Consider the following 15,778-nt stretch of genomic DNA (forward strand, 5'->3'; position numbering starts at 1 on the left):
CTCTTCAGCAGTGCCATTGACTGGGTAATGTGGCATACAACAGAAGACATGCCAAGAGGCATTAAATGGACACTCTTCTCATCCCTTGAAGACCTGGACTTCGCAGATGATGTCGCTCTCCTATCGCATACCCAACACCATATACAAGAAAAAACAACTTGGCTCACTGCATTCAGCCAGCAAATTGGACTGAAAATCATCCTCAGTAAGACAGATATCATGACCCTTAATATTGTCTCTTCATCACCAGTATGGATAGAGGATTATGTTCTCACCAATGTAGAAACATTCACATACTTGGGCAGCACCATCAACCAGGACGGTGGAACAAGCTGGGACATCCAGAACAAAATCAGTAAAGCCAGGAACATCTTCAGGAGCTTAAATACAGTCTGGAATCATCAACATACAAAACCAAAACCAAACTCAAGATTTATCAGAGCTGCATACTTTCAACACTACTTTATAGTGCAGAATGCTGGGGAATGAGAAAGTATGACATGTCCAAATTGTCTTCATTCCACACAACCTGCCTTAGAAAAATACTCCTTATCTTTTTGGCTCAGAACAATCTCAAACCAAGATCTATTGACACAGTGCAGCCAAGGGGATCTGAGCACCATCATTGCCAGGAAGCATTGGAGATGGATCGGTCACATGCTTTGGATGGAAACTGATTCTATCACCAGAGTAGCAATAAGATGGACACCTGAAGGCAACCGAAAACTAGGCTGCCAGAAAACAACATGGTGAAGAGCTATGGAAGCCGAGCTGAAAAACATGGGGCACAGCTGGGGAAAGACATGCTAGAAACAGACAGGAATGGAGGAGCTTCGTCACTGCCCTAAACATCAGAGGCATAATAGGAACATGATGATGATACATCAGTGGTTCAAAAACTGTAGTTTGTGGACTTTTGGTGGTGTTTATGTGAACTGATTCCATCATAATGATGAAACATGCACAATTCTCCTGTCCTAGCAAATTTCTATTGCTCAATCATCAGTCTTCAAGCAGAGCTCTTTTATATTTCTTTAAGAGCTCCTTTATCACACCTCTGATTCTTTGGTTTGATGTACAGGAACTGAAGTCACTTAATTATCTCTTTGGCATTTCTTTGTGTAAATTCAGCCATGATCAAAATTGCCAACTCCAAAACTGGAGGATATCAAAGGTATTGGACAACATAACCCACCTGCAAAGTGGCCTGGAGGAGAGACTAGAGAAGTTGGGGCTGCAGACAAGGAGGTGATTTGGGTCTGATAAATGTAAATACCTGTACCTGTTGAGAAGAAATGCATTAAAATAGTGGGAGGAGTTACAGCTAAGTGGTCATACCCATGAGATTAAAGCAAGTTAGCACCTATCTCCTGAATTTTGTCCTAGTACTACTTTCATGTTCTGATCACCGTTGCTTCTTTGGAGAACATGTTGGCTTATGATTAGTAATGTGGGAAGGAAATGACCATGAGAAAATCTTTTGTAGGCTAATGGTCCTCAGTATGGAAATATTTGAGACTCTGCTATATTGGGCTCAAACGTAAGGGTGAAAAGCAGCCTTATAATTAAGACAGTTTTTCAGTTTTACAGAAACAAATCTCTCCATAGTATCTTTGGATTCATAAGCTGGGGAATATCAAGTAGGAGTAGGGAGGTGCTATTAACCTCTGTGTAGCCTTAGTGATGCAGGGAGGAACTGTTCTGTGGAGTTGCCATCATTTAGATGAGATGAAAAAAACAGAGGTCCTGACCATTTGCCTTCACCAAAAATTCTATGGCTAAAACTCCATCTACTATTCATCCAGAGTAGTGGATATTATCTCTGGTGCCCTGGTTAAATTCCATTTTCGGAATAACCTTTTGGCTACCTAAACTTGCTCTGCAATGTCGTTAGGATATATGGTAGAGACTTCATATTCTGGCCTGCATTATTTGTAGTTTTGCTGCACTACTAGATGTAAGGTACTGGAAAACTTTATATACCTATAACTGTATCCTCTGGTGTTCCCTTGCCTCCAACAAATATTCAGGTAAGAGGTGAACTCTTAAGTAAGGCTTTCTTGGGTAGAAAAAATTGCAATGCTAACTTTGTACGTTTTGTCAGTGTTTTGATATGGTAAAGTATTGAGTGGAGAAGAAAAGGAGAACTCTCAACATGTGCACTCTAAGAAAAAAATCAAGCAAAAACTAAATAATCATTAAGGAGAGCAGACTTCTGTTCCTACTGTAAAGACCTTAATTACTTGCATTTTTCTTTTAATGACTACCAGATGAAATGGTCATAATTCTGCCTGACAAAGTTCATTTGTAACAAAGTAGATCTAACTTGTCACCAATCTTATGTTTTTATAGTATCCTGTTTTGTCTGAAAGTTACAGCATAATACATCAAGCAAAGTACAGATGACATTTTACTCTTGCCTTCCTCTCATTGGAATAAAGTTGTTAATAATGTCAGAGTCTGGGGATTAGAGGAATACATGTCATGAGACGGAGTGTCCTCTTTCATTCTAAGGAGATTTCATGTTCTTTGAAAAGATGCAAAGAGCTACCTGCCAACTTCTTAAAAACAGATTTCTAATGCCCCATTTGAGTTCATTGCATGAAGTAAATAAAGTAGAGCACACAGCCTTCTCCCCCTCGCCCCAGTTTAATCTTCCATTTCATGAGAGTAATTTTATGGCAATTACTCTTGTTACCCTGATAAATTCAATGGTTCCCATCTTTCAGAAATTAAAATAATTTTATCCAGAAGCGGCTGAAGTCCTAGATAATTGGGACAAACTTTCATTTAAGGAAACTCTTGTGTTCCAGTCTGAATTCTTGAAAGGATATATTTTATCTGTAACCAACAGAGTAAAGTATTCTCTCTAACTTAGCCTTGAAGATTTTTCTGGAGAAAGTTGGGAGATACCTTTTGGTTGTGGAACACCCCACATCATGTTCCATTTTTCATGGGAGAGTTGTTGATTCTGGTCACACCCCTAACTATATGTAGCATTTGCAGCTCTTGATAACCTAAGGAGCCTTCCCAACATCTGTTTTGGGAGCTAAAGACAAATATGCCATTCATATGTTTTTAATTCTTCTAGTATTGTTTGGGAGATACACACAAACATTTGGCATATATGTTTCACTTTGGCTGGTGAGAGAAGGATTTGTCAGCCAAAAGGGAGCAGGAAAAAGGCAATTATCTTTAAAATAGTTTTTAAAACCCCACCCTATTGAAGTAGAATATTACCTTGTGGAAACTTTACTTCACTGTTGCTGTGTTGTTCACCAGTGATGTATTTCCTGACACTTCCCATTCACTTACCTTGAAAGCCTCTGCCACTAGTTCCTCTGCTGCTGTAATTGGGAGTGCCTCTGTCATTCTCATTGTTACAGGATCTCCAGAGGCAGCTTCCGTGTGGATCAGCATACTAAAAGGGCTTGCTCCATTAAATAAATGTTAAAATCTACTCAATTTCCAATTAAAATCTGTCAGAATTGGAAACTTTTTCTCTTGTCCTGGATGCGTCAGTGGTTCTTTAACCTTATAAATGGCCATCTTGTCTCAGGGTAAGAGGCAAATTTAGGGGCTTTTCTTGCCTGTGGTTTCCAACACATGAATTTGGTTTTGGCACAGCTTTATGCTGAAGGATTTAATCTGTGGTCCTTGAGGCTGAAGGGTTGAGATATAAAATCGTAATCTAGTGGCTTTATGTGATTTCAAATATCTTCCTCTTCTATAACTCCTTCCTTCCCACTCTGTCTCCCCAAACTCCCAGGAAATACTGAAAAATACATGTGATTTGTCTTTGGAGATTTAATTTTTTTGTTAGTAATTCTGTATTTGGTATTAGCACATTTAGGAACTAGCATTCCAGCCCACACTTGGCCACATCCTTAAAGTATTAAATGAAACAAGATATATCTGCTAATGAGTGTGTTCTTTTTTTTGTTTGTTTGTTTTGTTGCTAGGTTTGGTATTCACCCTGTGGCTGGTCGGATGCCTGGTCAGCTGAATGTGCTCCTAGCAGAAGCAGGTGTGCCATATGATATTGTGCTGGAAATGGATGAGATCAATGAAGATTTCCCAGGTTAGAGAGAGTGATAACTTGAAAACTATGTTATTTGCTAGTATATGAAATGTGCAGTGGTTATGTTTTGTTTATTTTTCAAATGAAAATAGAGGCAGATATAATATACTGTGTGTGTTCGTTTGTCCGCACACGTCTATAACAATAGGCAACTTCAACGGTAAGCTTTGTTTCCAGCTCTGCTTAATGCTTTCTATTAGAAGACTCTCTTATTATATGCTTTATAAATTTACCAACTTTTAACCATTCAGGCTGAATCTTTTGGAAAGTTTCAGCAAAACCAGTTCAGCTGTTTGTGAACATTGTTAGAGAAAAGTGTTTGTTTTGCCAAGGATTAAAACATTCTTACAGATGCTTCATTAACAAGTTTTAACCTTTCATATTCTGGAGCAGAGACTTGAAATGGGGCAGAGGGGTTACCTTGGAGTCAGAAAGGTGCCTCTTACTGTCCTCATGAATGTTTACACAAATTTGGCCAAGGAATAAGCCTCTGAAAATTGCCATGGCACATGTTCAGTAGAGGTTTGCTAGAGGCTGGCAACTAAATTCTGCAAAGTTCCATCTGCACTAAGCATGCTCCAACTCAAGGCTGCAGGGGTTGAGCAGGACTTTCCCTTGGCTGTGGCACCAAGTACGAGACCTGAGGGCAGTGTTCTCCTCCCCTCCCCCGGCCCCTTTCTGTATTCTCACTGCTTCCCCTGCTGATGCTGAGGGAGCATGGACGAGAGGGAAGACTCATGCTGACTCAAAGGTAGAGGATTAAGGAGCAGAGAGGAGATGTAGACAGGCTAAGGATGGGAAGGAACAGGAACAAGAATAGAAGGGAACAGAAACAGATTGGGATGGATAGGAATACAGGTGGGTGGGTGGGGAACAGAAATAGTGTGGGGAACATAAGAGCAGAGGGAACAGGCTGGAAGGGATATGCTAAGGGATCGGCTGGGAATGGGCTAAAAGATCTCTAACCACTAGAGAACACTCCTCTCCAGAACCTGAAATTCAGCATAGGATTTCTGATCTATACATTACTTTGCTGTGAAGGCCTAATAGCTGTGAAACCAATGGTATGTGGTGTGTCTCATCTCCCTGTAGTGGCTGGTCAACAGGAGATAATGGTACTAGATACTGTCCAGTTTAGCCAATGTATCTATTCAGGGGACACCATCATAGGGCCTAATCATATCAGCCACACTAGCAGAGGCTCGTTCACCGGAGCATCTACCAATGTGATATATGCCATCATGTGCCAGCAATGCCCCTCTGCTATGTACATTGGCCAAACCGGACAGTCTCTACGTAAAAGAATAAATGGACACAAATCAGACGTCAAGAATTATAACCTTCAAAAACCAGTCGGAGTACACTTCAATCTCTTTGGTCACTCAATTACAGACCCAAAAGTGGCAATTCTTCAACAAAAAAACTTCAAAAACAGACTCCAACGAGAGACTGCTGAAGTGGAATTAATTTGCAAACTGGATACAGTTAACTTAGGCTTGAATAAAGACTGGGAGTGGATGTGTCATTACACAAAGTAAAACTATTTCCCCTTGTTTATTTCCCCTGCTACTGTCCTTGTAAACTGCTGGAAATCAAGGCCCACCTTGATTATCACTACAAAAGGTTCCCCCTCCACCCCCCGCTCTCCTGCTGGTAATAGCTCACCTTTCTTGATCACTCTTGTTACAGTTTGTATGGTAACACCCATTGTTTCATGTTCTCTGTGTATATAAAATCTCCCCACTATATTTTCCACTCTATGCATCTGATGAAGTGAGCTGTAGCTCACGAAAGCTTACGCTCTAATAAATTTGTTAGTACCTAAGAGTATGTCTACACTACGAAATTAGGTTGAATTTATAGAAGTCGGTTTTGTAGAAAGCAGTTTTATACAGTCGATTGTGTGTGTCCCCACACAAATGCTCTAAGTGCATGTAGTCGGCGGAGTGTGTCCACAGTACCGAGGTAACCGTCGACTTCTGGAGTATTGCACTGTGGGTAGCTATCCCGCAGTCTCCACCACCCATTTGAATATTGGGTAGAAATCCCAGTGCCTGATGGGGCTAAAACATTGTCGCTGGTGGTTCTGGGTACATATCGTCAGGCCCCCTCCCTCCCTCCCTCCCTCCCTCCCTCCGTGAAAGCAAGGGCAGACAATCATTTTGAGCCTTTTTTTTCTTGAGTTACCTATGCAGACGCCATACCACGGCAAGCATGGAGCCCGCTCAGCTAACTGTCACCGTACGTCTCCTGGGTGCTGGCAGACGTGGTACTGCATTGCTACACAGCAGCAGTTTATTGCCTTTTGGCAGCAGACAGTGCAGTATGAGTGGTAGCCGTCGTCGAAGTCCTGGGTGCTCTTTTAACCGTCCTCGATGAGGTCAGGGGTGCCTGGGCAAACACGGGAGTGACTCAGTCAGGTCACTTCCCTTTTAAGTTTCGTCTCATGGCGATTGAATTCTACCGGCAGTGCACTGTCTTTTAATCAGCAGCCAGCAAAAGATGATGGCCAGCAGTCATACTGCACCGTGTTCTGCTGAGCACCCAGGAGATGACAATGGCCAGCGATCGTACTGCACAGTCTGTTGCCAGCAAGATGTATAAAGATAGATGAAGTGGCTCAAAACAAGAAATAGACCAGATCTGTTTTGTATTCATTTTCTCCTCCCTTCGTCCATGAAATCAACGGCCTGCTAAACCCAGTTTTGAGTTCTATCCTGGAGGGGGCCATTCAGTTTCTCGCAAAGCCACCCCCTTTGTTGATTTTAATTCCCTGTAAGCCAACCCTGTAAGCCATGTTGTCAGTCGCCCCTCCTTCCATCAGAGCAACAGCAGACAATCGTTCTGTGCCTTTTTTCTGTACAGACGCCATACCATGGCAAGCATGGAGCCCGCTCAGATCACTTTGGCAATTAGGAGCACATTAAACACCCCACGCATTATCCAGCAGTATATGCAGCACCGGAACCTGACAAAGCAAAAACCAGGCAAGTAGGCGACGTCAGCGTGGTGACGAGAGTGATGAGGACATAGACACAGACTTCTCTCAAAGAAGGGCCCTGGCAATGTGGGCATCATGGTGCTAATGGGTCAGGTTCATGCGGTGGAACGCCAGTTTTGGGCTCAGGAAACAAGCACAGACTGGTGGGACCACATAGTGTTGCAGGTCTGGGATGATTCCCAGTGGCTGCGAAACTTTCCATGCATAAGGGCACTTTCATGGAACTTTGACTTGCTTTCCCCTGCCCTGAAGCGCATGAATACCAAGATGAGAGAAGCCCTCACAGTTGAGAAGCGAATGGCAATAGCCGTGTGGAAGCTTGCAACGCCAGACAGCTACCAGCCAGTCGCGAATCAATTTGGACTGGTCAAATCTAGTGTGGGGGCTGCTGTGATGCAAGTAGCCAACGCTGTCAAAGATCTGTTGATATCAAGGGTAGTGATCCTGGGAAATGTGCAGCTCATAGTGGATGGCTTTGCTGCAATGGGATTCCCTAACTGTGGTGGGGCCATAGACGGAACCCATATCCCTATCTTGGTACCGGAGCACCAAGCCAGCAAGTACATAAACCACAAGGGGTACTTTTCAGTAATGCTGCAAGCACTGGTGGATCACAAGGGACGTTTCACCAACATCAACGTGGGATGGCCGGGAAAGGTACATGACGCTCGCATCTTCAGGAACTCTGGTCTGTTTCAAAAGCTGCAGGAAGGGACTTTATTCCCAGACCAGAAAATAACCGTTAGGGATGTGGAAATGCCTATAGTTATCCTTGGGGACCCAGCCTAGCCCTTAATGCCATGGCTCATGAAGCCGTACACAGGCAGCCTGGACAGTAGTCAGGAGCTGTTCAACTACAGGCTAAGCAAGTGCAGAATGGTGGTAGAATGTGTATTTGCATGTTTAAAAGCGCGCTGGCGCAGTTTACTGACTCAGTTAGACCTCAGCGAAACCAATATTCCCACTGTTATTACTGCTTGCTGTGCGCTCCACAATATCTGTGAGAGTAAGGGGGAGACGTTTATTGCGGGGTGGGAGGTGAGGCAAATCGCCTAGCTGCTGGTTACGCACAGCCAGACACCAGGGCAGTTAGAAGAGCACAGGAGGGCGCGGTGCGCATCAGAAAAGCTTTGAAAACCAGTTTCATGACTGGCCAGGCTACGGTGTGAAAGTTCTGTTTGTTTGTTCTTGATGAAAATCCCCGCCCCTTGGTTCACTCTAGTTCCCTGTAAGCTAACCACCCTCCCCTCCTCCCTTCGATCACCGCTTGCAGAGGCAATAAAGTCATTGTTGCTTCACATTCATGCATTCTTTATTCATTCATCACACAAATAGGGGGATAACTATCAAGGTAGCCCAGGAGGGGTGGTGGAGGAGGGAAGGACAAGGCCACACAGCACTATAAAAGTTTAAAACTTATTGAATGCCAGCCTTCTGTTGCTTGGGCTATCCTGTGGGGTGGAGTGGCTGGAGGCCCCACCACTGTGTTCTTGGGCGTCTGGGTGAGGAGGCTATGGAACTTGGGGAGGAGGGCGGTTGGTTCCATAGGGGCTGTAGCGGCAGTCTGTGCTCCTGCTGCCTTTCCTGCAGCTCAACCATACGCTGGAGCATATTAGTTTGATCCTCCAGCAGCCTCAGCATTGAATCCTGCCTCCTCTCATCATGTTGCCGTCACCTTTCAGCTTCAGCCCTCTCTTCAGCCCACCACCTACTCTCTTCAGCCCGCCACCTCTCCTCCTGGTCATTTTGTGCTTTCCTGCACTCTGACATTGTCTGCCTCCACGCATTCGTCTGTTGTCTGTCAGTGTGGGAGGACAGCATGAGCTCAGAGAACATTTTATCGCGAGTGTGGTTTTTTTCCCGCGAGTGTGGTTTTTTCTAATCTTCACTAGCCTCTGGGAATGAGAAGATCCTGTGATCCTTGAAACACATGCAGCTGGTGGAGAAAAAAAAAGGGACAGCGGTATTTAAAAAGACACATTTTATAAAACAATGGGTACACTCTTTCACGGTAAACCTTGCTGTTAACATTACATACACAGCACATGTGCTTTCGTTCCAAGGTCGCATTTTGCCTCCCCCCACCACTTGGTTAGTCCCTCCCCCCTCCCCGTGGCTAACAGCGGGGAACATTTCTGTTCAGCCACAGGCAAACAGCCCAGCAGGAACGGGCACCTCTGAATGTCCCCTTAAGAAAAGCACCCTATTTCAACCAGGTGACCATGAATGATATCACTCTCCTGAAGATAACACAAAAGAGATAAAGAACAGATGTTGTTTGAATGCCAGCAAACATACACTGCAATGCTTTGTTCTACAATGATTCCCGAATACGTGCTACTGCCCTGGAGTGGTAAAGTGTCCTACCATGGTGGACGGAATAAGGCTGCCCTCCCCAGAAACCTTTTGCAAAGGCTTTGGGAGTACATCCAGGAGAGCTGCGCATACCAGGGCAAATTAATCATTAAACATGCTTGCTTTTAAACCATGTATAGTATTTTAAAAGGTACACTCACCAGAGGTTCCTTCTCCGCCTGGCAGATCCGGGAGGCAGCCTTGGGTGGGTTCAGGGGTACTGGTTTCAGGTCCAGGATGAGAAACAGTTCCTGGCTGTCGGGAAAACTGGTTTCTCCGCTTGCTTGCTGTGAGCTATCTACAACCTCATCATCATCATCTTCCTCGTCCCCAAAACCTGCTTCCGTGTTGCCTCCCTCTCCATTGAAGGAGTCAAACAACACAGCTGGGGTAATGGTGGCTGAACCCCCTAAAATGGCATGCAGCTCATCATAGAAGTGGCATGTTTGGGGCTCTGACCCGGAGCGGCTGTTCGCCTCTCTGGTTTTCTGGTAGGCTTGCCTCAGCTCCTTAAGTTTCACGCGGCACTGCTTCGGGTCCCTGTTATGGCCTCTGTCCTTCATGCCCTGGGAAATTTTTGACAAATGTTTTGGCCTTTCGAAAACTGGAACGTAGTTCTGATAGCACGGATTCCTCTCCCCATACAGCGATCAGATCCCGTACCTCCCGTTCGGTCCATGCTGGAGCTCTTTTGCAATTCTGGGACTCCATCATGGTCACCTCTGCTGATGAGCTCTGCACTCACCTGCAGCTTGCCATGCTGGCCAAACAGGAAATTGAAATTCAAAAGTTTGCGGGCCTTTACCTGGCCAGTGCATCTGAATTGAAAGTGCTGTCCATAATGGTCACAGTGGAGCACTCTGGGAGGCCAATACCATCTAATTGTGTCCACAGTACCCCAAATTCGACCCAGGAAGGCCGATTTCAGCGCTAATCCCCTTGTCGGGGGTGGAGTAAGGAAATCAATTTTAAGAGCCCTTTAAGTTGAAAAAAAGTGCTTCGTCGTGTGGACGAGTGCAGGGTTAAATCGATTTAACACTGCTAAATTCGACCTCAACTCCTAGTGTAGACCAGGGCTAAGGTGCCACAAGTACTCCTTTTCTTTTTATGGATACAGACTAACACTGCTGCTACTCTGAAACCTGTATTTAAGTTGTAAGCTGTTCAGGGTAGGGACTCTTCCAATGAGTTTGGGGCTCCATTGTGTGAGGCACTGTACACTCTCTGTTGGCACTGTAGGTGCTATCGTAATGCAAATCAATATTCATAGTAACTTCTGTATTGTGGTTCCTGATTTTTCAAGTTCTGTTTTTTCCTTTTTATTTTTTTAATGCAGAAACTGACCTGGTCCTTGTTATTGGTGCTAATGATACAGTTAATTCAGCAGCTCAAGAGGATCCTAACTCGATCATTGCTGGAATGCCAGTTCTAGAAGTTTGGAAGTCAAAACAGGTAAGGCGAACAAATAAAACATAGTAGCAACCTCATTTATCCACCTTTTTTTAAAACAGCTTTTGTTTGGAGATGCTAATAGGATTATCCTACTTTTTCTGTTTGCATACGAAGTTTCCCCATCATGTTCTGCACTGTGCACAACAGAATATTCTGTGCTTCAGAAGTGCACTGCAGAGCATTAGTAATGTTGTAATACAATCATATTGCTGTGCTCTGATCCAGTGAAGCTAATGGTGGCTACAACTGATGAGGCTAAAGAGTAGAATTAGGTTGGCAAGTATATTTGGCACTGTTGGCCTGGGGAAGGGTGGAGTGGACAGACAGCCATGTCGTTTCCTTATTAGCTGTCATTCCTCAGATAGTGAAACTAATAAAGCAGCCAAAGGAGTTAGTCTGGTTTGAAAAATGATCTAGCATGTAGAAAATTCTTAAATGTAACTCTACCTCTTATCCACACCTCACCCCAACAGTATCTGTATCAGTGCAGCAGTACAAATGTTATCAATTATTCCTTGTCACTAGTGTGAATTCTCAGTATTCAGATTTGCCATCCTGAAACACTCAAGTGCTCAGAGTGATGGGGTTATTATTAGTGTTCTCTCAATAGCCCTTTATCATGATTGGAGGAATACATATAAGCATGTTTTATCCATGCAGAATGCTTTGTTATGGCCTCATTTCACATTATGCTCCAGTAACTTCCCTACCTCCAAGTCCACTGATTAATCTCCTTAATTGGCTCTAGCATTAATTATCCCAAACGTATTTGTTTCTTCTAAACAGTTTCTTCAGAACTGACAACCCATTATTTCACAACGGGTTATCTTGGAAAATAGTTACCAAGAATGTGATCTTATCAACTATTGGTGCAGGACCTTCCCGCAAATATTTCTTTTGGTTGTTGTTACCGAGAGGCTGGGTTCTAATAGAAAGCAGTTGCTTTATTTGTATAATATTCTTGAGTGCCAAAGTCTTGCTTTGGTTCCTTTGTGATACATAAGGTGTAAAAATAATGTAGAGCTATCCTACATCAGATGAAAAGATTGTGGCGAACAAGAGACTTCACTGAAGGTTGGAAAAACCTGTGCTCCTGAAGCTGGCATAGTCTTAAATTGCTCAACTTCTAGAGGATGAAAATCTGTTAAGCTGTAGTGACTAAGAAGGCACCATTTTGCCAAGCTATGCCTGCTTCTTGGAGCTCCACAGCCTGAAACAGTTAACTGTGGATTAGAACTAAGCACCTTTGAGAGCACAGAAGACTCTTGAGGAGAATTGAATCAACTCAATATTACAGCCAACAATGGACTTTAGGTAACTCACATTTAAAAGATGATCATTCACTTTATCCACTTCCCAGTCATTGCAATCAAACATTAGGGAGTGATGTCAGGGGATTCTTTAATCATGCTTTAAGGGCCTTCCTGACATCTTTCTGCAGTCAGCTTTTTCTGCCCAGTTAATTAAATGTGTTGTTTCCCGCGCAGTAAACTTTAAATGCAGTGGTCAAGAGTAGAGTTTCCATAGGTAACTTGTGTGTGCAATAAGACTTTTTAACTGGATCATTATTACCCAGTCTCAAGTGCTGTGGATCTGAGATGCTACATGCGCTTGCAATTAAGGTGTCACATCCTGCATTTTGTTACATCCATTTTCATTGTATTTTTAACTTCTTTAGTATTTTGTACAGCGTCCAGTGCACCCTTGGGAGTGTTTTAGTATAATAATTCTTCACGCTCCTAGCCGTCGTCAGGGTAAGTCTAGACTGCAGCTCGGCGTGAGACTCTCAGCCTGGGTAGACTGACTTGTGCTAGCTTCATGTGAGCTAACATCCTAAAACTAGTAGTGTGGACCCAGCAGAGGCTTGGGCTAGCTAGTCATGCTCGGACCCAGAGCCTGAGCTGCCACCCAAGTCACAACATTCATATTGCTATTCTTAGCATGCTAGCTCGAGCCGAGCTGGGGTAAGTCTGTCTACCCAGGCTGGGAGGCGCTCTCTCCCAGCTGTAGTGTAGTCATACCCTCAGTGGCTGGAGAGCATTGGGTTAGGGCTTGTGGGTGCCAGTACAGTCCCTAGTCAGCCATTGGTCTTGCTTTTGATTAAAGCAAGCCATTCCTTCCCTGGGTCTAGGAACACACCTTACCTATGCCGGGGGTGAGGTGGAGACTGAGAATCAAACCTATGTTTCCTGCATGGAAATGTGGAACATTACTTGGAGGCCACCTGTCTACCCTGTTCATGTGACAGAGTGACATTGACTTGCAAGTAGTATATTCTGTATATTGGCACCCATAAAGTCATCTATTGCAAGACATAATATCAAATCACTTATTTTTTTATTTTGTGTATTGAGATTATTTTCAAATCTCCTGCACTGAGGGAGAAGGTTGATATGTGCTATGTCGAATATAAACTCTTCCCTTTGCAGATCATTGTTATGAAGAGATCTCTGGGTGTCGGTTACGCAGCTGTGGACAATCCTATCTTTTACAAACCCAACACCGCTATGCTTTTAGGAGATGCCAAGAAGACCTGTGATGCCCTGCAGGCCAAAGTCAGAGAATCCTACCAGATGTAAATACTGATAATCACTTATCAAAGTTAATATTTGGCCAGTATGAAAAACAAAAAGACCATTATTTTGTACATCAGAATGTAAGGCAAAGTTATGAGAAAAAAACACGAGTGCATAAATTGGCTTATATAATTTTGACATCTGAAAAAAATCAATACTACGTTAAGTGTCTAGAAAAACCTGAATTGTGTTTCTGTTGTGGGTTTTATGGATGCTATGAATCAGGAACACTTCAGCAGAATGAGTTCATCTTTAGATGAATCCAGTTGGACTGAATTTTTTTCCTCTCCCCTAGTAGTCACCTAGGTAATATAAATTGAAATGTAGGATTTCATGGACCTGTTTCATTAGTTTCCAAGTATGACATGATATAAACATATGCACCTAAAGTGCTGAAATATTTTTCAGCAAATGCAGCTAATTCAAATCTTTATCCCCTCCTACAGTTGTTGCCATTTCAACTGTTCTGAGAAAACAATGGCCCCAATCCCGCAATCAATTCTGTTTGGGCACCAGCAGTTGCTACACTAACCTGATTGCAAAATCTTGTCCACTGCAGGATATTTCAGTTTCGGTTCACTTTTGACTTTTAATTATATTTTGCTACTTTCAAATGTATTTTGATGCATTCTTAATCAACATTTTTGTAATGCTGGAAAAAGGCACTTTCTTAACATATTTAAGATGCTGGAGAAAATGCAAATCAAGAGTTTCTTTATTACCATTTTTTAAAATTAATCAGCTGTCGTTTGGGGACTGTAAAAGCATACCAATCTTACAATCAATGTTTTCAATATTTGACTTTCCCTTAATCTAATTAAGTGCACTATTTAAATTTTCATAATAAGTACGGCTAAGCGGTAAATCAGTTTATGGCATATAGTGCTAATTTATTTTTATTATGTTAAGAGTACTTGAATGGAACTCAAATATTTGCCTAATAAAATGAATTAATCATGTTTGCACAATGATGTAGCAGTTGTCCTCAGTGACAAAAGCTAAATACAAATAGTTATATTTGTGTTAGAAAGCATTAACATCTGGGGAAAACAAACTACTATGAAGCAAGTTTAAAATTGATCCATCCTAACTGTTTATAAAACTGATTTTTTTAATCACATCATGTATTGGGACCTTGCATAACTCAATAGCATTTGAGAAATATTACCACTTAGCTACCTCTGTTTTTATGTAAGGATAACTTAAAACCCATTTTTTGAACAGGTAGTATATCAAGAAATGTAATAATGTATGAAAGTAACAGCCTTTTTAAAAATCTGTCTTTTCTATAAGCTCAAAAATAAAATTAGCATATAAGCATAAATATGTTGTTACACAGCATAGGAATACTTGAGTCATTAAATTCTAACTTAACACACTGGGGCAGCTATGTTTGAATGCAGTATGTATGGCCTCGTAATATAATTGTATTAATAGCTATATTTCTGTTGGGTCTGTGCAAAAAGAAAAAGAGAGAGAGGGGAGAAAAGGGACTTAAATAGAGGGCAATTTTGTAATCATGGAATATTAATTTTTTTGCTTGACCAAGTCTGATTTGAGTATTATTGGCTGCAGTGTCCAACTTATTTCTGCTTGCATGTAGCTAACTAAAAGTTAGTCTTTTCTTAAAATGCCTTTTCCTTTGTATTTGAAATGAAAAATGTAATTTGTTATGGATCAGAGGTGCCAGGATTAACTTTAGAACTGTGTTTGATCATAAAACATCAGAGAATTATTAAAAAAGTTTAAAGAATGTGGTTTTTGTTCATAATCATTGGTCATCTCCTCTTCAGTATAGCGTAGCCTAAAAAGGTAACTAGCCTGACACTCCACTTTGGGAGTCACAGCATCAACATTATACTGAAGGCAGGGCAGGTTTGTTTTATGCCCTTTGTAGCAAAATCTCTTTGGATGCTTCTATTTTTCACCAATAGTTACCAGTCCTGAGCTGACAAGCTCTTGATTAAAATTTGAATAAAAGTTTGTTTGTTTTTTTAAATCATCTTGATCTTAAGAGGTAAAATTCTTATATTTTTAGAATGTAGTTCACTATTAGTCCTTTCAGCTGGGGGTCGTAGATTGTTGTAATGGTACCAATAATCTAAGTTAGACATTTCTACACTTGATGACATTTAAAATACAAGTGGATGATGATCTCCCTATATTTGCTTACTTAAGTACACAATCTAACTTCAGGCAATCTTGCAGACAGGTTTCCCAGGGTAAAAAGGAAGCTGTTCTCTTCAAGTTTGGATCTGGTCAGAACTTAGCTCTTTCTTGTAGGTATCCTATCCAGGAGCAGCAGTCAGAGGC

The 15,778-nt window shown here is 42.3% G+C and overlaps 1 protein-coding gene across 2 annotated transcripts in view; it reads left to right on the forward strand.

Moving 5' to 3' along the window:
* NNT (nicotinamide nucleotide transhydrogenase) overlaps positions 1–15,467 on the forward strand; it is a 75,018-nt gene extending 59,551 nt beyond the window's left edge. For both annotated transcript variants that reach the window (XM_084628356.1, XM_084628357.1), the window contains exons 20-22: positions 3,963–4,081; positions 10,774–10,889; positions 13,319–15,467. In XM_084628356.1, coding sequence (XP_084484482.1) covers positions 3,963–4,081; positions 10,774–10,889; positions 13,319–13,468 — 385 coding nt within the window. In that variant the 3' untranslated portion in view covers positions 13,469–15,467. The remainder of the gene's footprint in view (positions 1–3,962; positions 4,082–10,773; positions 10,890–13,318) is intronic.
* Positions 15,468–15,778: the final 311 nt, after the last annotated feature.

This window comes from Lepidochelys olivacea (assembly GCF_965140295.1).
Source record: "Lepidochelys olivacea isolate rLepOli2 genome assembly, chromosome: 5".
In the NCBI taxonomy this organism is placed as follows: Eukaryota; Metazoa; Chordata; order Testudines; family Cheloniidae; genus Lepidochelys; species Lepidochelys olivacea.